Here is a 23,517-nt window from a genome sequence, read left to right as displayed (position 1 = left end):
GACAAATTTCTAATTATTTTCACATTTGTGAAAATTAGAATAGAGCAGTCTGTAAACTTATTCATTATGCTAATTAAATGAAAATAAGTTAGCTGCTTTCTTGAATATAACAAACCTGACTTAATTTCCTTTAGGCAACGTAAAACAATTTGTACGAATATTTTAATACTGTTGTATGTTGGACAAATAGGAAGGCAATTGAACATTGATTAGCAGCTAAAAAACCCTGATCTCGAGCCACATTGACAATGAACAACATGTTAGATTGGGGAAGGAACAAAAATTATTGGCCATACCAACAGTTGCCACACAGGTGAATTTATTGAAGCCTTGTATTCTACTAATGGAGCAATTAACAAGCATATTGATTTAGATCCAACATATGAATATGTAAGAATCCAGATCATTTGAATGACCAATCAACAAGAGAACCAATCAGCTGCTGAGAATTTAAATATAGCGCCAAACAAACAACCCTCACATAACCAATTGACCTCGCTGGCACACAAGATATATATAAGCTAAAGAGGAATAGAACAAGAAAATCCTGTTGATGATATTACTTAATCTGGTAACAAAATGTTCAGAAACTAATTGAAACAAGCTCGGAGAGCAAACTACTGTCAAAATGTAAAGCCTGAGCTACAAGACGGGGGGCTGGGGAAAGTGGTAAAAACCTGTGCTGACCAATTAACAGGGGTCCTGACAAGGATTTTTAACATCTCCCTGCAACTGGCTAGAGTCCCATCATGCTTGAAAGCAGCCACAATTATCCCAGTTCTGAAGGAAGCAGCCATAAATAGCCTGAATGACTATAGACCCATTGCACTGACGTCTATAGTGAAGAAGTGCTTTGAGACAGTGGGTTTCAAAAATTTTCACTACTGGTTAAGTGGGTGTGGCTAGGTAGGGGGGCATGTGACTGAGTGGGCATGGCCAACTTGATGTCACTTACATCCATGCCCACTCAGTCACATGACCCCCCCCACACACACGTAGCCATGTCCACAGGAAAAGATAGGAAATTTTTTGGAATTTCCACCTGTCTACCCCGCCCTCCCTCCGCCAGTCGCCCCCATTTCCTCTCCTTTAGAGGCCTCGGCCCTAGCCCTGCTTCCTCCCCCAGCATCGCCTCTTTGTTTGGGCTGCCCACTTTCCACGGCAGCTGGTCCAGAGTCCAGAAGGCAAGCTGACCGGAGTTTTCAGCGGCCCCCAGCCAGCTGCCACTGCTGAAAAGAGCCTTGGTACTACAGGGGTTTAAGGCACCCTGTTATTAAGCTTATTAAGACCAGCTGCCTGCAATTACTGCAGGGTTCAAATCTCGCCAAGGCTCAAGGTTGACTCAGCCTTCCATCCTTTCTAAGGTAGGTGAAATGAGGACCCAGTTTGTGGGGGCAATAAGCTGACTTTGTATAAATATACAAAAGGATGAAGGCTATTGCTGAGCACATTGTAAGCCGCCCTGAGTCTTCGGAGAAGGGCGGCATATAAATCAAATTAAAAAAAAAAAAAAAAAGCAGCTGGCAAAGAAGCCTCCCAGATTTTTCATGGGAGACTTCTTGAGAGCTGTTTTGCTGCTGAGGCGGCTGGCCACAGACCACCAAAAAGTACCAGAGGTCATGGAAAAAGCTGCTACTATCACTGCCATGTTCTTCATGCATGTGCATCCCAGTGGACTTGCAAGGCAATGGGATGTGCATGTGCGAAGAACATGGTGGCGACAAACACGGCAGGCGGGGCAAGCAAACAGTGACCGGGGGATCAATTTGGGGGCGTGGGCAGCCGGCCATCACTACCGGTTCGGCAACCTTGGCCAAATTTCATGTGAACTGGTGCAAATCGGCTGAATACCACCTCTGCTTTGAGAGACTGGTCCTTCAACACCTCAGGTCCTGTCTTCCACCAAATTTCGATCAATACCAGTTTGCTTTATAGAAGCAACAGATTGACAGGGGAAACCATTGCCACTGCTCTACATATTGCACTGAGGCATCTTGAGAAATCTGGGATTTATCTCAGAATGCTTTTTATAGACTATAGCACGGCCTTTAATACCATCTTACAAAGCATTCTCACTGAAAAGCTGACTAACCTAAATTTCCCTCCCCTCACTTGTGACTGGATCAAAGACTTCCTAACAGATCATCTACAAACAGTAAAGGCTGGGTCATTTACATCTTCCAACCTGAAACTCAGCAAAGGCTCCCCTCAGGGCTGTGTGCTCAGCCCCTACCTGTACTCACTGTATACACATAACTGCATATCCTCTGATCCATCTCATATCATAATAAAGTTTGCAGATGACAGAACGGTGCTGGGTCTTATAACTGGAGGGGATGGATCAGCATATAGGGAAGAAGTCCAGAAGGTATCCACATGGTGTTCAAAAAGCAATCTACTTCTAAATACTAGCAAGACAAAGGAGATGGTGCTGGATTTCCAGAAGCAAAGAGAGGAACCTGCACCTCTGTATATCAAGGGGAGCTGTGTGGAGAGGGTTTTCTCTTTTAAATTCTTGGGAGTACTCATTAGTCAAGACCTCACCTGATAAAACAACATGTCTCAGGTAGTTAGTAAGGCTCAACATAGACTTCATTTCCTTAAAATCCTATGAAAAAATCAGGTAGAACAGCTAATGACTTCTTTATATCGCTCCACGATAGAAAATGTCCTCACATGCTGTATAACAGTATGGTACTCTGGTTTAATAGTCATGGACAGGAAGACACTACAGAGAGTGATTAATTCAGCACAAGTAATCATTGGTTGCCTCCTAACACCACTGGATGATATCACCAGGTCTTGCTGTTTCAGCAGAGTAAAGAAGATACTTAGGGATGATTCACACCCTGGCTAGTGTCTCTTTTCACTTTTACCATCGAGCAGAAGACACAGAAGTATAGCCAGCCAGACAAATAGGTTTAAAAACAGCTTCTACCCATGGGCTGTCGGACTCCTAAACACAATATAGCACCAAAAAAAAATTAATATGACGAATTTCACTGGTGCCAGTGTAGTGTGTAAAATGTATATACCATGATATAAGATCATATACCAGAGTAATATACATGTTGCACAGAATGTGACATACATATTCAAAGTATGACTAGTTTTTCTCCCTAACTACTTGTATAAAGATTATTCTTTATATTATTCATGCTGTCTTATATTCTTGTATGGACTGCACTAGTAGAGGCCAATTTTGTGGTATACATGATGTACAATGACAATAAAGGTTTTGAAGTTTGAAAAGTATTTTCTATTATTTATTTTTAAATACCGTATAATATACAATGTACTGTATTTTTACTCACTTATCTCTTATATTTATTTTAGAAACCCTTTAGAACCAGAAAATAATTGTGAAAACTACTGCTCTGAAAATTAAGCATGGATGATTATGCTTGAGGTGAAAAGAATGTGTTTGAAGATTCTAGGATATAATAAACAGAATTCAAATTTCAGGTTCACTTAGTTAATGGCAAAATCATAGATAACATTTATTTTCCCCTACAAAAATGGAAAAAAAAACCTCTCTTCAATATCTTCCCCTCCTTCTTCAAATTTGAAAATCTTGCTAGAGTGCCAAATCCTTGCCTCTGCAGTCATGTTCTATGCTTGAAGCCAAAGAAAATGACAGCCTATTATAGCAAAACATTTAAATCTCCATCTGCAGTATTTTTGGAAAAACAGCTATTGTCTGTGGTACTTCTGTCAAACAGACAATATGGCACATTTAGTTATAGTTGTAATACAATAGAAATAGAAGCTGTTTTGTATTGGTCCAGATACAGTAACCTGTGAATATTTGATGCTTTGTTTATTCTCATTCTAAATGTTTAGTGGAAATTCTATATTAAACAACTTTAGCATAAACCAGACTACCAAATTTGAAACAACTACTATTCAGTTAAATACTACTAATTGTTTTCAGTAGAAATATTTCATTATTGTTAGTTTCAATCAAAACAGTTAAGAACATGCATTGTGAGTTTTTATATGTATAGTAATATGCCCTGTCTAGTTAATTTGACTTAAATATAATTTATAACCAGATTCTTCTGTTGTACAGTATTCATAAATAGTAGGTAGAAATATCTTCATCTTGTATCCCCTGTTAAATGGTTTTTGGAGATATGCTATATCCAACCAGAGCTGAGTCTTAAAACTAATATCCTTGCTATATCTTTTGTTAGAAAAAATATCCTGTCCTTTAAAGCTGTTCAAGTTAGAAGCTATTGCCCCTTAGTCCCAGAGTTTTGAGAAAATAGGGGAAACCTCAGTAAGTGTAAGACTCCCAGCAATACATACCGTTTTTACCACCACAAGGATTAAAAATGAAATGCTAAGATCCGTAGATGTATGTGCTTTCCAGATACTTCACTTTCTATCCTGTAATGAACTGAGGTATATACAGTTGCCTTGTATGTGGATTATTGGTTTACATCATCAGATTTATTTTCTTTACTGTTCCATTTCATTTTGCCTCATTGTTTCTTGCATGACTTACTTCCTATTACGCATATATTTGTGCAAATTACATTGTTCATTACAATATATTAAAAATGGCTTTTGTTTATACCAGCATCCTTGTTTTATCACATGTTAGTTATTCTACTTTGTGAATTTCATTTGTTTTGTTTCTTTTGCCTTATCATACTACATTAGGATTGTTCTCCCGACTGTTTTCACAACAAGCTGATTTGCTTTCAAAAGTCAAATAATATCAGAGTATTAGTTAATGAACAAAACAAGCCTTTTAAACAGAACAGAATTATTTTTATTTTTAAATAAATGAGTGCATTGTTTTATTATATTGAAATAATTACCTTTGTATATTTTTAAAAATAAATGGAAGTTGTTTGTTTTCTTTTTATTACTGGAACATGAGTGAACAATTTACAATTAAGATACACAGTTTATGAAGTATGAAGCAATAGTTGCTTCCCAGGCAATTTTTCAAAGATCAGGAATGTATGGATGCATAAATCATTATTGGCACTTTCTTCTGCCTTATGTCTAAAATTATTTGGTGAATCTAGCTTTTCTTCATGTATCTCTGACAACTGTGAGAGCAAATCCAGCACCAAAGGGCTAAACAATGTGACACATAAAATACATATTGAACATTTTGCCTTTAGAGTTTTTATTTTTTACTGTAAAAAGTGAGCATGTTAATTTTGATCTGAAAAAGACCTTCCTTTGTCAGGAGAAACAAACTTAATTTCTTCTGTCCTAACCTGTTCGATTGCTCATATTTATCTTCTTTGCAGGAATATATTTAAAGAAATAATTTCATACACATTTGATCAGAAAATAATATCTTACATATTAAAACATGTTTAATTTGATTGCTGAATTAACTAATTTTTCCAGGATTGCAAAATGCAGCAGTTGCAAAAAAATAATAATCAATGCATAAAGTGGCTTTGGATGACACAACATATTAAGCTACAGAAAATGAATAAAATTTAACTTTAATGAAGGTACATTCATGCAGTCCTTTGGAGACTGCTCCTTCAAATTCCATGAACCTTGAAGAAAGGTGCTTCCAAACTTCATGAGCTGGCTCTGTTCTTGTAGTCCTTAGGATTCAAATTGCACGAGTAATTTATTTAATATATAAATTGATTTCTTTCCATGCTTTTTCTTATTTGTTAGATATATATCAATGGTGGGTTCCTCGCGGTTCGGTCCGGTTCGGCTGAGCCGGTAGCGGTGACGATACGACGTCACCGAACTGGTTCGCCCCCCCTGCCCCCCCACGTTATTCTTACCTTTTATTTGGTCCCACCCCCAATCTATTGCTGCCTCCTGAGTCCCAGCTGATGACTAGAGGGAAAAAAACTGTTTAAACTCTTGCCATGGGGCTTCAAAGGGCCGTCCTACAGCTGATCAGTGTTAAAAGCAAACAAATGAGTCGGGTCGTAAGTGTGAGGACTGGTCGTAAGTGCGAGGACCTTCCAGAAATGATTCTGACCAGCTAGCCATGCCCACCTAGTCACATGACCTCCAAGTCACACCCACAAAATAAGCCATGCCCACAGAACCGGTAGTAAAAAAATTTAGAAACCACTCCTGATATATATTTCTAGTTATGAAGTTGCTTAATACAGGATTATTGGCCTTCTGTGCCAATATTGCTCTTTTGACTAGCAAAGGCTTTTGTTTTTTCCCCTCAAAACCTGCTGTCATTTTCTGTTTCAAGCATATCTAAATAAATCCTTAGCTAGAAAAATTGTTACCTTATAATTCTAAAATCCTAATGAACAGTTAATTTTTTGCTGATTTCCTATTTAAATGTGGTTTTGCTGTCTTATCTATTCTGTCATGTCATCCATTATGTTTTGAAGAATGTCATTTAATGCAGGAAGAAAATGGCATAAAATATTGTTTAACATGAAGTGATATGTGGTTCCTTTGTATTTAGTAAATGTTAAGATTTTTCCTCTGAATTATAAATGTAGCCATCTGATAGAAAATAGGTTTAAAGGAAGCTTGATAAATTGTGCCGGTTTCCAAAGGTGTCAAGGGACTTTTGTCAGCTCTGACTCAAAAGGCTAATATGCATCTCAATCGCAGTTCCACCCTCTGATGTATAACCAGTAGCATTCTTATACTGTCCTCTACACATGATGCATACCCATTAAGGTAATGTTAATAGGAATCCTGCTAGCTTAAAGTTCTTATCTCTGTAGAGGGTACTCTTGTTTATTTGTGGTTATACTAATTTCATTTTTGTTAGGTTATTTGGCATTGGGCTAGATATCATATTCTTCCAACCCATTTCACTAGTTTGATGCCATAGATATTTTTTGGGTTGGAACCAGCTGGTTGCACATAGTTCTCCTTAAAATCTGTATGATTTAGACTTAAGATGATGTCATCAGGTTATTATTAGTTTAATGGATTTTAGAATAATAGCACTCTAATAGATACTTCCTTTATTTTTTTCAGCTAATAGCTTAATAACAATTGGATTAGCAGGTAAGAAGCTTGGTATTTTCTATCTGTATTCTTTTTCATTGTTTCTCTTTAAAAAAAGGCAGCCCTTCAAAGATTGATTTCTGATAACCTTTATTCAAAGTATATATCTTACACACAACTAGAATGAAATATAGAAAACATGTTGCTTCTGGAAACTAAATTTCAATATTTAAAAGGACTGCCTCATATATAACTATTTGGAGAAAGCAAGACTCTGAGAAAAATCAACACAATTATACAAGTTGGAGTCACTGTTTCATTTTTCTTCGAATATTTAGCTTAAGAAATTGGTACTGTATTTCCATAAGGAAAATATATTCAGCAGCAATATTTTAAATGAATAGTGGTCCATTTTCTTCATGCAGATCTTATATTTCCTTGACTGAAGTGTAAATAAATAAATAAATAAAAGTCTGAAGTGATAGAAGTAGCCTTGTCGAAGATCTATCTCAGACTGGCCAAGAAGATGCTTTTGTTATAGGCACGCAGCAAGTATTTCTCAGCAAATCCCATCTCAGGTCCTGGTATCTGCTGTTCCTATGAGAAAATAGAAAGCTGCTGTACTTTAGCAAAAAGGAGAAGAAAAAAAGCAGCACTGGATGCTACCATGTTTTCTCAAAAATAAGACCTAACCAGAAAATAAAAAGTCAGTAAGTGTGCAATTAAACTTAGTTTCTTTATATTTATACATATACTTGTCTAAGTTCAAAGTTATCTTACTACAATAAGAATAGAATACAATAGAATACAATAGAATATGATAGAATTTTATTGGCCAAGTGTGATTGGACACACAAAGAATTTGTCTTGGTGCAAATGCTCTCAGGGTACATAAAAGAAATGTTCGTCAAGAATCATACGGTACAACACTTAATGATAGTCATAGGGTACAAATAAGGAATTTGTATGGCCATAGTCATGTTTCTTTGGGCCATAGTCATGTTTCTTTGCTGACTTGATCAGAACTTTTATGTTTTCTAGGTGCACAACAGCAGATCATCTGCAATGAATCCTTTATGCTACAGAACTTGCCAGTGTGTGGAAAATCCTTCGAAGAGATGATGCACAAAGTGGATTCTACAAAATGGTGCAATCTGACAGAATTTATACTGTAAGCTTCTGACTAAATTTATACAGTAAGCTTTATAAATGATTATTATACAGCATTAATTGCACAAAGCATAAGCTATTAAAATGTGTGGAACTTCTTGTTACAGTAGCAATAGCAATAGCTCTTAGATTTATATAAGTGCAGATTACAGAGTCAGCATATTTCCACCAACAATCTTGGTCCTCATTTTACTGACCTCGGAAGGATGGAAGACTGAGTCAACCTTGAGCCGGTCAGGATCAAACTCCAGGCTATGGGCAGAATTAGCCTGCAATATTGCATTCTAATTACTGTACTACCACAGCTCTATAGAATAGAATAGAATTCTTTATTGGCCAAGTGTGATTGGACACACAAGGAATAAATAAAATATATTTGTCAAGAATCATAAGATACATCACTTAGTGATAGTCATAGGATACTAATAAGCAATCAAATCATACTAGGAAACAATAAAAAAAAAGAAGTTGTAAAATATCCAAGCAACTTGGGTATAGCAATAAGTGCATGTCTGCTCAGAGATAAGCCCCTTTTATTGTAGCTGTAGGAACTATTGTAGGAACTATAGCATTAGCTCTGGCATATCTGCTAAACAGTATTCTATTCAGCTGTTCCCCTTTTTCTGATTTATGAACTTACAGCAAAACCTCTCCATTATGTACAACCATTCTATATTATATTTTGGGTTTTGGTTAAACTTAACAAGAAGTGGTATCTGCCAATACTTTAAGGAACAATAGCAAATACCAGAATTTTCAGAATAAAGAATAGCCTGAATAAATAGTTGGAAACTATCTTACCATTGCATATGGATCTGATTTATCCAAGTTTATCCTGACTTCAGCTACAATCAGAGGGACTTACCTCTGAATAGACATATGGTAGATCAGAGTTCCCCAATCTTTCTGGCTCTGCAGACTGGCAGGGGGACAGGGGGGAGGCAGATAGTTCCATGCAAATGGTGGGCAAGTGTGCCTGTGTGCGCAGCTACATTTGTGTGAGCGACAGACACGCTCATCCACTGCTTACACAAGTGGAGTGTGTGTGCATGCACTTGTCCACTGCTAGTGCAAGTGAGGATACGCACATGCATGCTCATCCACTGCTTCCGCGGCCCAGTTCCAAATAGCTCATGGCCTAGTAGTGGAATGCAGCCCGGGTGTTGGGGACTCCTGCAGTTGATAGAGGCATGTCCAAGACTGATTTTTTCCCCCTTGTATGCTTGTGTACAGAGGATTAGAACTTGGACATAGTTTTTTTGTGCTATTTATAAGGAACAAATCCAAAACCTTTAATGACAATAGTGATCAAGAAGAACTTCATTAGGCTTCTAGAGATCTTCAATGGATTAATTGTAAGTAGGAAGCAAAAAGATTCCAACTGACCAACTTTTGGTACTGATAAGAATTGGAAAAATGAGATTGAACACCAAGCACAATAAAAGGGACAGTAAAGCAAAATATGTGCTACAGCCTCAACAGCAGTCTACTAAAAGAATATTATTAAATCAATGTCAAGGTGGGGAACTAAATCTTACACTATGTATGGCAGAATATCATTTATAAAGGTTCTTGAAATAGTAGTGGGAAATTTATTATCCTGTATATCCAAATCAAGGACTCTTGTTTAATTTTTTGAAGCATTCTATGAAAGTTGAGTAGTATTTGAAAACAGATTAAGGCAGAGGTGGGCAACTATGGCCCTTTTATGACTTGTGGACTTCAATTCCCAGAATTCCTGAGCTAACGTGGCTGGCTCAGGAATTCTTGGAGTTGAAGTCCACAAGTCATAAAAGGGCCATAGTTGCCCACCCCTGGATTAAGGTCATAGAAAAAAGATGTTTTTCCAAGAGGAAATGATTTATATGTTAAAGAGAGTTGAGCCAGGGACTTTCCTCCAGGTTTTCTCTCAACAAAAATTTATATAGCCAATTATAAACTGAGTACAAAGGGGTACTAGCCAAAATAGCAACCAAGAAAATGCATTCAGGATAGAGCCGTGATGACAAACCTATGGCACACATGGCCAAAGTGGCATGCAAAGCCATGTCTCCCGGCACGCAGCCTTCCCTGTTTGCCTTCTGGATTTCTGGCATGCATGCATGTGTGACGATCAGCTGTCCTTTGCACACATGGCAGTGCCAAAAACTGGTGAGTGCATGTGCACTAGCCAGCTGATTGTTGGGTGTGCATGCATGCTACAACCCGGAAGTTTGGTTTTTCTGGAGCGCGGCCCCGATGAACGTGGGCTTGCATGTGAGACATTTCTGCGCAGCCTCACTGGTCTAGATGAAATGCTGCTGAATAAATCTTTTCACGTTTTCAGCAAACATAACTGGCTTTTAATAAGGTGCCTTATGAACCAATAGAGATGGTTCATAGAAATCTAGGGTACACTGGGAATCTGCACAACACTGTTATAGTATGTGTCATGTTGACATCATAGAGTAATACAGACACCTGTGACAGGATTGCATTTAAGGATAAAATAGAAATTAATATTTAATTTTGGAGATAGAGCACATTTTTTCAAATGTAACAAAACCATATCAGAGCAAATACTTGAAGAAAATGGTAATACAAAGAATTCAATATTTAAATTTCATGGAGTCAATCTATCAGTATGGTTGCTAGAATTAATAATTTGATGGCACATAATAATCAACTATTTTTAAGCATCTTCCTGAGTCCAAATAGTCACATATATTAAGTCAATGATGCCTAACCTTTTCCGGACCGAGTGCCCAAAGTGCTGAGTGCCCGAACTTCCAAAATGGAATCTGTGTGCAGCCCCTGCATACCCTCATGTATGTGTGCGAGGCATCCCTGTATGCATCTTGCCCCCCCGCGTGCATGGCAGAGACCTGAAGACCAGCGGCGGAAGGTGCGAGTGCATGTGTGGCGGAGCTAAACTGGGGTGATGGCTCGCGTGCCCATAGAGAGGATGCTGCATGCCACCTCTGGTACGCGTGCCATAGGTTTGCCATCATGGATCTAGACATTTCTCCTCCAGCTCTTTCTGTTCACTAATCTTTAATAATTTTAGACGATAGCTTTTTTAGGTCTGCTCTGCTATAATAGAACTGAGTCTTATGAGGCTTACAGTGGGTAATAGTGCACAAAAGCAGATCTTCCGGTTGATGTCGTAGCGAGATCGGACATGGTCTCTGTGTATCTATGCCGAATTCTCCGTGTTGGAGGGGCAGTGAATCAAAGAGGGACACCCTGTGGGTCTCGGAGAATCGTAGCTCTCCTGCCTGACCTGGGGCTTATTTTTCCTCTCAGCCACAATGAGGAGAAGAGGCAGCCTAAATTGGCTGCCACGAAGCTGGGACAGCTGATGACCATCTAAGCTTTAAGCTGGAGTGGATTTTGGTGAATAGTGTGGAACTGGGTGAGAAGATTTTTTTTTAACCTGAAAGTTAACCCCGAAAAAGAAATTTAGGATTTACTCAGAATTATCTGTTAAAGTGGTGATCAAACACTTTGAGAAAACTACCAGACTGGAAGGAAAGTATTAAAGAGAGAGAGAAAAAATCTTCAAAAACGTAGGAAATTGGACTGTTAAATTGGGAAGATGTGATATTGGGAAGGCAATTTAAAATGCTGGAATTACGGATTTAAAAAATTAACACTGCTTCTATAATTGAATTACAATTTAAAATAATTAAAACCAGATTTTTTTAGTAATAATATTGAAAATTAACCTGACCACAACAGCCAGCAGTGTGCAGCAACAGCCAAAAAAGCTAATAGAATCCTTGATTATAACAGAGGCATAGAATCAAAATCACATGAAATATTAGGACCATTTTATAAAGTCTTAGACCATACCTAGAATACTGTATTTAGTTTTGGTCACCACATTACAAAAAAGATGTTGACATTTTGGAAAAAGAGCAAAGAAGAGCAACTAAGATGATTAAAGGCCTGAAGACCAAAACATACGAAGAATAGTTGCAGGATTTGGGTTTGGCTAGGGGTGACATGATAGCAATATTCCAGTATTTGAAAGGTTGCCACAAAGAGGAGGGAGGTCAACTTATTTTCCAAAGCACCAGAGGGTAGGACAAGAAACAATAGATAGAAACTAATTAAGGAGAGAAGAAAACCTGGAGTTAAGGAAAAACTTCCTAACAGTGAGAATAATTAACCATAGCAACAGCTTGCCTTCAGAACTTGTGATGCTTCATCACTGGAGGTTTTTAAGAAGAGACTGGATAGTTACTTGTCTGAAATGATATAGGGTGTCCTGCTGCAGCAGGGGGTTGGACTAAAAAACCTTGAAGGTCCCTTCCAGCTCTATTGTAATTGGTTGATTGACTGAAAATTCAAATTTGATAATTTTATCTGATAAATCATGTTTATTTAGTCACAGATATCACTTGTTGCAGCTGAATTTAGTGTACTGTTTGCAACCAAACTAGAGGCCACAGCTGGGTAATTGCTTAAACTATTGTCCCACTGCTGAGCCTTATTTTACCACATAAACAAAGCCTTCCTTTTATCCTTAGAATCATTTGTTTGTATCCCATTTTTATTATTTTTAAAAATAACTCAAGTCAGCAAACAAATCCAACACACCTTCCTCCTATTTTCCCCACAAGTTGGACTGGGAGTAACTGGCCTAAGGTGACCAGCTGGCTTTTATGGCTAAGGCAGAACTAGAACTCACAATCTCCAGCTTTTTAGCCTGGTGTCTTAATTGGCTCTTTAATTTAATTTGGAAAAGGTTAAGAAAAGTGATTAGTGGATTTCCCCAGTTTTGTTATCCTCCTACTGGTGGAAAAACAATCACCAATTTTGCTCATATGTGCTACGTTTGGGGCAGGTGTCTGGAAAACTGCGTGTCTTGGAAGACTGCTGCAAGTTATCCAACTACAAGGATGCCCAGAGTCCTTCCTTGCAGTGCCTAGCGTCTCTCCTTGAGGGAAATGGGTATATAGAAACCCAAAATATAAACAAACAAGCAAACAAATAAATAATGTAGGCATATAAGTGAAAAACAACTAATAACTGAGTTCCATTTTGAAGGGCTGCAACGAGTGACTCCAGTTGTATCTCAACAGACAGAAACACCCAGAATGATAACCATAGAGCAAGAATACAGTAGACAAAATAAAGTTATCCTCCCCCCAGTATTAAAACTAATAAAAATACAAATACATGCAAAAAGCTTGTTAGCAGCAGCAGTAAAAAAATTATAATATACTCAGTGGTGACAGAAACTAACATGCACACAGCTGGCAATACCTGGCTCTCTTCTCCAATTTAAATCAAGCATTTTATGCTCCAGAATAATTGCTCTCAAGATAGGATTAGTCCTGCTGTGTAAACACAAATTTAATGATTTTTCAAAATGGCACTAAACCTATTTTTATGACAAATCATGGAGGCCAGTTCCCAGTAACCGGAAAGAAAAGGGCATTCTTCTAGTGGCACAAAGTGGCTAATTGCTGTTGAGTGAAGTTGTAAGTATATTGTTAATAAAGCCTGCTAGATTGTATCTATTGCCAGATTGTATTAAACATACTTTAGGTTGATATAGGCTAGGGGTGAACCAGTGGCAATATCATGAGAACCTAGTGCAAAGAAAATGTTACCAGATTATGTTTGTTGCATTGAGAAAATATAAGATGAGCCCTATACTAGTAAGCATTGCTTTAAAAATTCATTAGCCAAACACTTCTTAAATGAATAAAATGCTAATGCCCCCCTCCCTCTAGCGGTTAAACATTTCTGCAGAAAGATACAGCATTTTGGCATATTCATATTATTGCCCCTCAATAGTCTAGATTACATTTGGAATCCATTAATGTTATTTTATACTTTCATTACTTTATAATTATGAAAAATATGTGATATATTTTTATTTATATGTATAAATAATTATTTCTTTATCAGAGAAATATAAATTTGATATACAAATGATATACATTTGATATACAAATATAAATGTGTGTGTGTGTGTGTGTGTGTGTATGTTATATATGCATGGGCAAAAGATAAGTCTTTTAGATACCAAAGAATTATTCAGCTGAATGGCTGCTTTTTTTCTGATCATTTGATATTATCTAAGAAAACAAGGAAATGATAAGTATTTTCCAGGTGGCTGTTCTCAATCTTTAGAAGTACTGAAAGGCCATTCAATCAAGGAAAATGACAAATTTGCTGAAGTGAAATAGAGTGGTTTTACAGGCCATCCCAACGATGCCCTTGAAGTGATGTCCTGGTGCCTGGAGGCCGTGCGGATCTTGATGGGGAGTAACAGGCTTCAACTCAACCCTTCCAAGACCAAGTGTCTGTGGCTTCCAGCATCCCGATATAGCCAGCTGGTGCCATTGCTGGCTATTGGGGGCGAGTTATTGGCCCCCACGGATAGGGCTCGCAACTTGGGCGTCCTCCTGGATGCACGGCTGTCTTTAGAAGAGCATATGACGGCCGTGGCCAGGGGGGCTTTTTATCAGGTCTGCCTGATTCACCAGTTGCGTCCCTTTCGGGATCGAAACTCCTTACGCACAGTCACTCAGGCACTCGTCACTTCCCGCCTGGACTACTGCAATGCTCTCTACATGGGGCTTCCCTTGAGGAGCACCCGGAGGCTCCAACTGGCGCAGAGTGCGGCCGCGCGGGTGGTAATGGGAGCGTCATGGCGCTCCCATGTGACACCTCTCCTGCGCGAGCTGCACTGGCTCCCGGTGGTCTTCCGGGTGCGCTTCAAGGTTTTGGTTACCACCTTTAAAGCGCTCCATGGCATAGGACCTGGGTATTTGCAGGACTTCTGCCGCTGATAGCTTCCCACCGACCAGTACGCGTCCACAGAGAGGGACTCCTCAGGGTGCCGTTAGCCAGGCAATGTCGGCTGGCGACCCCCAGGGGGAGGGCCTTCTCTGTGGCAGCTCCTGCCCTTTGGAACGATTTGTCCCCAGAGGTACGAAGGATATCGGATCTCCGGGTCTTTCGCCGTGCCCTGAAAACTTTTCTTTTCCATCAAGCAGGGCTGGCGTGAACCCCCTCCCCCTTTTTTAGTCTTTTTAGTTTTTTAGTTTTAAATTGTCATTGGGTTTTAAATTGAATTGTTTTAAATTGAGCCAGTTATGTAATTCTTTTAACAATTTTAAATTTTGTATTGGCATGTGTTTTAGTTCTGGCTGTTCATCGCCCTGAGTCCACTAGGAGAAGGGCGGTATACAAATTGAAATAAATAAATAAATAAATAAATAAATAAATAAAATATAGGAACTTTGAGTGGGGTCATATTTTTGGACATTTCAGTTCAATTCTCTTTGCACTAAAGGGAAAAAATAGCCAAAGTTTCAAACCATTTTCCTAACAAAATTGGAATAAACTGCTATTTTTATTATTTGCCAGATACTTTATTTTGTACAGGGGTGAAATGATATATTAACTTTTGTTTTATTATGTTTTAGAAGAATATATTTGTACCATACATTAAGAAAATTTAGCACCAGATAAGGGGAAATCAGAGTTTGGAGTGTTCCTTTAGGGACATACCTTTCCTTTAACAGTTTTAATTGGTGTTTGCTTTAACTTTTAACTTCCACTGTAAGTATATTTAAAGTTCTTTAAATTGAAAGAAATTTATTGAAAGAATTCAATGAAAATCAAACTATGTAATATCTTTTAGAAAATAAACAATGGCATTTTACTGATGTCTAAGAATAAATTCTGCCCAGAGGAACCTATTGCCAAATAAATATAATTGTGAAATGTTGGTGAAATTCATTCTGTAAGTAATCTGTTAAATACTGCATTTTCTTACCATGCTGTATAGTTAACATTAAAAATTGTTTGTAGTATGTGTGGATTAAGAGCTATATGGAAATTGAGCTATGTTATTGAATTAATATTATTCTATATGAAATTTTGTTAGTTTTGGTATTCAAATTTTCAGGAATAATTTGGTTTTTATTAATGGAGTATTATTCTCTATTAATTATTAATTGAGTATTATTAATGGAGAAGTTGCTCATGTCTTTTGTCTTATATGAATCCTAAGTATACTAGATTAATTTAATCCATATCACAAAAGGAGGAAAGAAATATAATTTGAATTACTTAAGGACAGAATGATTGGGAATTAATGTTTTAAATAAAAATATAAAAGTTTTTTTAAATAAAAAGATTTGTAAAATAATTTCATGGTCTTAAACTTCTGGGTAGTTTAAAAATGATTGGGTTTCATTTTCAAAATGTAGGACTCTTATTTCTAGAACACTGAAAATAAAAATATTTAGTTATATTATGTTGATTTGCAGGATGTTATATTTTATTCCATGAAAAAAGAAATCAGCCAAACATTGTATATTAAATTCCATTTTGTCGCAGTTGGTAAAATTCTTCCGTAATGTGGAAAATTATCTAGGATGTTGATTGACTGTAATGATAAGTACTGCAAGCTGGAAACTAGAATAAATATTTGAGTCTAATTAGACAATTGTGAATTGTAAAGTACAATTATAAATAGATAAGAAACTATCATTCTTCTTCTTAGGTCTAAAATTGCAGCTGTTTTTGGCTTTTCTCCTGAGTAATTTTGAATGTCTAAGCATTTCTCTAAGCACAAGAAACAGTGTATTTTCCACACCCATTGCACCTTCATTAAGTGCTTTAAAATTCTTTACATTCTCTTGGTTAAAACATTATATTTCTTTCTACCTGATTTGCATAGCTAATATATGGCAATATAGCACATACGGTATATATGATAATACCTACGAATGTTCTTTAAAACCCACCCTTTTAAAAAAATATTATTTTCCCTTCTAGACTTAGAAACTGGAAGCCAAATTCATTTATTCCCATTTTTTAAAGAAGTTTATGCATTTTCTCAGTAGCAATGGTTTCTACTGCTTCTGGGAATTTAGTGCCCTTTATCATTATGGACCTTTCTCTATTCTCTGGCTAACAGCCAGCTGCCATATCCTGTTAATTTTTTTCTGCCTTTCTTTAGGAAGTGCCTACTCTTGAGAAAACACATCACATAGGAAAGCACATTGCTCTTTTAATGTCCTTTTTCACATCATGGTTAGGAATTGTGAGACTTAAAAATATAGTCAGACTGTCTCAGTCCAATTCCAAAGGGGATAATCATAGGCATGAATTGGAAGAAACTAAAATAGCTTATATACTTGATAATGTTCCCTTTGGATTTTCAGTTGTAATAGATTTTTTATCAATTCATCTTTAAAGTGAAGTGGATAATGAGACATGCTCATGCTTGAATAAAGCTAGTAAGCTTGCCCTACTTTTGGAATTATTTTTAGGTGCTACAATTAATAATGATACTTCTTTCTTAAAAGATGTAACTGATTGAATTAAACATTGATTTGTTATAGCACAAATAAGCCAATTGTTGTTTTATTTAGGACTGTTATAGTGCTGAATATATAAATAAAGAGCTCCAAGTTACCTGGATAAGAGGTGGCTTGTTTGTGATGGAGAGTAAATATTCAGATACAAGACAGAATTCTTTCAGTCCTTATTGGAATAATTTGCCTATTTTTCTATCTTCGAAATATCACATTACAAATAGTTTTTAAACCTTTCTTATATCCTGCTGGTTTTAACATATTAGAACATATGTTGAGCAGTCAAACATTAGCCTTCAATATCTGTGTATTTGGCTTATTTTAACATAATTTAAAATATATTCCCTCTATGAGACTTGTAAGAAAAAACTTACTTTGATTTCATTTTATATATCTCCACAAATATTCCAAATTAGCAAATATATAAAAAGTGGAGTCACACCACTAGTTCCCTTTTTAATTTTCCAGATATTTTACTTCGTCTATCTTTTTTTTTTGTCTGCCTGCCTGCTTATCTGTCTGTCTAATATCCATTATTTTGTTCTCACACACACACACACACACACACACACACACACACACTCGCACACTGAGAGAGGGAGAAAGAATTACAACAATTCAACAATAATTTTATATTTTTAAAATATAAAATAATTAGCTTATAATTTTATTTATTTATTTATTTATTTTCAATTTATATACCGCCCTTCTCCCTGAGGACTCAGGGCGGTGCACAGCCAGAATTAAAAACATGAAATACAAATATTAAAAACAATTAAAATCTATATAAATTTGGCCCAAAATTTAAAAAAACCACAAACCAATTAAACATTTAAAAAATTTTTAAAAAATTCTTCCTAAGCCAGCCCGGCTTGCTGGAAAAAGTGGGTTTTAAGGGCACGGCGGAAGGCACTGAGGTCTTGGATTCTCCTTATCTCTGGGGGCAGCTGATTCCAGAGGGTAGGTGCCCCCACAGAGAAGGCTCTCCCCCTGGGGGTCACCAGCCTACATTGTTTGGCTGATGGCACCCTGAGGAGGCCCTCTCTGTGGGAGCGCACGGGTCGCTGGGAGGTCGTCGGTAGCAGCAGGCGGTCTCGAAGATAGCTAGGCCCTATGCCATGGAGCGCTTTAAAGGTGATAACCAACACCTTGAAGCGCACCCGGAAGACCACCGGGAGCCAGTGCAGCTCGCGCAGGAGCGGTGTTACATGGGAGCGCCATGCTGCTCCCATCACTACCTGCGCTGCTGTGTTCTGGACCAGCTGGAGCCTCCGGGTGCCCCTCAAGGGGAGCCCCATTTAGAGAGCATTGCAGTAGTCAAGGCGAGAGGTGACGAGGGCGTGAGTGACTGTGCACAGGGAATCCTGATCAAGAAAGGGCCGCAACTGGCGAATCAGGCGAACCTAATAAAAGGTCCCCCTGGTTACAGCCATCAGATGTTCCTCCAAGGACAGCTGCATATCCAGGACGACTCCCAGATTGCGAGCCCTTTCTGTGGGGGCCAAGGACTCGCCCCCAATAGTCAGTGATGGAGTCAACTGACTATATCGGGATGCCGGGAGCCACAGCCACTCAGTCTTGGAAGGGTTGAGCTTGAGCCTGTTCCTCCCCATCCAGATCCGCACAGCCTCCAGGCACTGAGACATCACTTCAAGGGCATCGTTGGGGTGGCCTGGGGTGGAGATGTACAGCTGGGTGTCATCAGCGTACTGATGGTATCTCACCCCGAAGCCACGGATGATCTCGCCCAGCGGCTTCATAATTGAAGCCAATATCATATAACTCACTTTGGGTGAGTTATAGCAGTTCTTTTCTTTAATGTTTAATTTAATGTATTATGCTTATGTTTATTCTAAGTAGAAATTAACAGTTATGATTTTTTTCAATTCTTTATTTTCAATACTTTAAACTATCTGAGTAATAGAATGTTGATAATCTTAAGATATCTGAGTAATAGAATGTTGATAATCTTTAATTATATGGAGATCGTGTATCTCCATACGAAATGCTATCTCTCGGACCCAGATAGCAGCTGACACAGGCAACATTAAGGGGATGTATGCTGGCATCAAGCAGGCCTTAGGTCCAACACACAAGAAATCTGCCCCTCTGAAGTCTGCTACAGGTGAGGTTATCCAGGACCAAGCACAGCACATGGCACGTTGGGTGCAACACTACTCTGAGTTATATTCCAGAGAAAATGTGGTAATTGAAGAAGCATTAAATAACATTGAGTGCTTGCCTGTCTTGGAGGAGCTTGACAGTGAACCAACTTTAGAAGAACTAAAAGCGGCCCTGGACTCCCTTGCCTCTGGCAAGGCACCCGGGAAAGATAACATTCCTGCCGAAGTTCTGAAGTGCTGCAAAGAGAACATCTCCACTGAACTGCATGAAATCTTCTGTCTTTGATGGAGGGAAGATGGAGTACCACAGGACATGAAGGATGCAAATATTGTCACACTGTACAAGAACAAAGGTGACAGGGTTGACTGTAACAACTACCGTGGGATCTTTCTTCTTAGTGTTGTAGGGAAGCTACTTGCCTGTGTCATACTGAAGAGGCTCCAGGTGCTTGCAAAGAGTCTATCCAGAATCACAGTGTGGATTTCGAGCCAACAGGTCCACTACCGACATGGTATTTTCCCTTAGACAGTTGCAGGAGAAATGAGGGAACAAAGACAGCCACTTTTCGGAGCCTTCATAGATCTTACAAAGGCGTTTAACTTGGTTAGTAGGGATGGCCTATATAAAATTCTCCCCAAGATTGTATGTCCACCTCAGCTCCTCAACTTCATCAGGTCCTTTCATGAGGAAATGAAGTTTTTGATGGCTTGACTTCAGATTCCTTTGATATTCAAAGTGGAGTGAAGCAGGGCTGTGTCCTCGCGCCAACTTTATTCGGGATCTTTTTTGCTGTCATGCTGAAACATGCTTTTGGAACTGCAACAGAAGGTATTTACTCCGGACCAGATCAGACGGAAAACTCTTTAATCTCTCTAGATTGAGAGCAAAGTCTAAAGTCCAGCTGAAATGCTTACACGATTTCCTCTTCGCTGATGATGCTGCCGTCACTGCTCACTCTGCTGAAGACCTTCAACAACTTATGGACAGTTTTAGCAAGGCCTGCCAAGACTTTGGACTAACAATCAGCCTGAAAAAAACACAAGTCATGGGTCAGGACATGGATTCACCTCCCTGCATTACAATCTCTGCATAAGAACTGGAGATTGTCCATGACTTTTGTGTACCTCGGCTCAACTATCTCTAACACTCTCTCTTTAGATACTGAGCTGAATAAACATGTTGGTAAAACAGCCACCACATTTTCCAGACTTACAAAGAGAGTATGGCTTAATAAGAAGCTGACGGAACATACAAAGATCCAGGTCTATAGAGCCTGCATCCTGAGCACACTCTTGTACTGCAGTGAGTCTTGGACTCTTTATGCCCGGCAGGAGAGAAAGTTGAACACCTTTCATATGCGCTGTATCCGACGAATTCTTGGCATCACCTGGCAGGACAAAGTTCCAAATAGCGCAGTCTTGGAACGTGCTGGAATTTTTAGCATGTATACACTATTGAAACAGCAACTTCTACACTGGCTGCGGCATGTCATGAGAATGGCTGATGGTCGGATTCCGAAAGATCTCCTGTATGGAGAATTAGTACAGAGAAAGTACCTCAGAGACCACAGCTGTGATATAAGGATATCTGCAAGAGGGACCTAAAGGCCCTGGGAGTGGACATTAACAACTAGGAAACCTTACCTCCGATGGTTCAGCTTAGAGGCTAAAGATGCAGCATGGCCTTCTCCAATTCGAAGAGACACTTGTTCAGCAGGCTGAGGCAAAGAGGCAATCCCGGAACCAGCGAAATCTGGGGGCTGGGCAGGGGACAGAATATATCTGCGCTTAGTGTGAAAGGGATTGCCACTCACAAATTGGCCTTTTTAGTCACACTAGATGCTGTTTTAGGACCTCTTTCCAGAGCACGATACCATAGTCTCTTGAGATTGAAGGATGCCAATGATGGAGATTGTATACATATCATTGTACCGAAACAAAGAAAGTTCATTCCTATTATAGTATTTTTAAAATTATTTCTCTACCGATGGCAACTTTTCTGTTTCCCTTTCTGCTCCCAGAAGAGAATGATTATGTTTTTTTCTATTTGTGAGTCCATAGGCTTGACTTGAAAATTCATTCTTTTTTTCAATTTGGATTCTGAGAATAAACTTCCATATGTGCTCTTGAAGAAAGAATCAGATTTTTAACTGGAAAAAAAATTAATTCTTCATATTTCTCCAGCTAACTATGGACCAGAACATTAAGATAAGTGTCATAGGTACTTTTACATTTTGTTGTCCAGGTCTCTTCTTGAGTCTATGAAGAAGCTTGTTCATGCTGATAAATCATGTACATCTTTAAGTCTTTTATTATAGAGTTGTCTATTTCTCAACCTTTTCCATATTTTCTGTAATTTCTGTTATTCTTCATATGCATAAACATGCTGTCACAGAGATTATATCTACATCTGTACTTTATTATTGATTATATGCCATCAAATTACTGTCAGTTCTTATCGACCACATAGATTTTCCTTACGATAAGAATTATAATGATAAAAATGATAATTTTAAAAATGTATATACTGTCTTATCTGTCCTTAATCTGTCCCTTCAATATACCCATTGCTACAATACCCATCCATCTTGCTCTAGTCATTCTCTTCTCTTTCCTCCTTCAGTAGAGGCTTATCCAGATTCCTGTCCTTGTCCTGTCCTATCCCTTTTCTGGTTTTCTTATACACAGCATTCCATTCTGCATGTTTCTTTCAGAATTTACCAGTTTTTGGTCCTTAGGTCAATCCCAGCAATTTTCGTTTAAAAGGAATATTTTCTATAGTTTGTATCATCGGTTTAATGCAATCACTTCCTTGCCTAGTTCATAGCCAAATGTACTATTAGACCTGCAAGGCATATTACCTAAGACAGGCTTAAATAATATGCCTTGGAGATATAATAGTACTAACAAAAATCTCCCTTGATTTTTTAAAAAAATCTTTCTACAAGTTACACATAATCTTCTAAACTTTGTGCCTTGATGTAGTATTCCTTACTAGAGGAGAGAGAAGAAAGTTATGAAGAAAAAGAGCAATGAATAAGTGATGACAGCTAAAAGAACATCAATATCACCAGTTAAAAGGATATTAGATGTTGTAAAAGAAGGAATGTAAAGGATTAAAAAAATAGAATTTCTGTACTAACTTTTAAGTTCCTACTGCCCTTTTTTATCATATGGCATACCTTCTGGGATACACATAGAAAACTTTTTATTCTTGAATTAAGAAACAGATATGGATGCAGAGAAGCTAAACAAATCTGCAAAAGAATAAGAAATAGATCAAGACAACACAACAGCAAGATGAGAAAGTATAAATGAAGGAGAGAAAAAAAGGTCAAGGTAGGCTAGGTATTAAGATATGAAACAGAGGTTTCACCAACCCTCAAAATTCACCGAATCTCTAAATAAGAACGCTCATTAGAGGAAAGATTGTAAAGGAACAAAACAAGGCTGCTGTACAAGTAGGAAATCATAGCTAAGGGTGGTGGAATAAAAAGTCAATAGATGGAGGAGGTAATTTGATGGAAGCTTCAAATCTGATAAATGGATCAGATCTGAGAAAAATCTTTAGAGACTCATATCACCTTCACTGTACTGCATGGTTCCTGTTGATCAAGAGCAGACTATTTCTCCTGCTTTAATTATCATCCTCTGAGAAATTTTAAAATAAACTTAATAAATATACATATTTTTCAAATGATTTTTTGTACTACAAATAAGTATGCATCGTGATTTCATTTGATATGTAAATTTTTTACATATAATGAAAGTAAATATATGGAGATGCATGTAGGAATAACAAACAGGTGCATAGACTTAAGTATTATAGAGAAAATTGTAGTGATCTGAGAGCTATCTTACATATTGGGGCTTGAATAATGTGCTTTATTTCAGTCTTAACATTTATGTGAATTTTCAAAATACAAAAAACACTTGTTAGTTTTTTAAAAAAAACCTTGTTATTT

General features: G+C 37.9%; 1 protein-coding gene across 1 annotated transcript in view; it reads left to right on the top strand.

Moving 5' to 3' along the window:
• RAMP3 (receptor activity modifying protein 3) overlaps nucleotides 1-23,517 on the top strand; it is a 54,173-nt gene that overhangs the window by 19,595 nt on the left and 11,061 nt on the right. The window contains exons 2-3 of the mRNA XM_034416452.3: nucleotides 6,958-6,987; nucleotides 7,969-8,098. Coding sequence (XP_034272343.1) covers nucleotides 6,958-6,987; nucleotides 7,969-8,098 — 160 coding nt within the window. The remainder of the gene's footprint in view (nucleotides 1-6,957; nucleotides 6,988-7,968; nucleotides 8,099-23,517) is intronic.

The sequence above is a fragment of the Pantherophis guttatus genome, chromosome 4 (genome assembly GCF_059756535.1).
Source record: "Pantherophis guttatus breed Tessera chromosome 4, ASM5975653v1, whole genome shotgun sequence".
NCBI classification, from domain to species: domain Eukaryota; kingdom Metazoa; phylum Chordata; class Lepidosauria; order Squamata; family Colubridae; genus Pantherophis; species Pantherophis guttatus.
The sequence above is the reverse complement of the archived record's forward strand: the minus strand, read 5'-3'. Positions and strand labels throughout refer to the sequence as shown.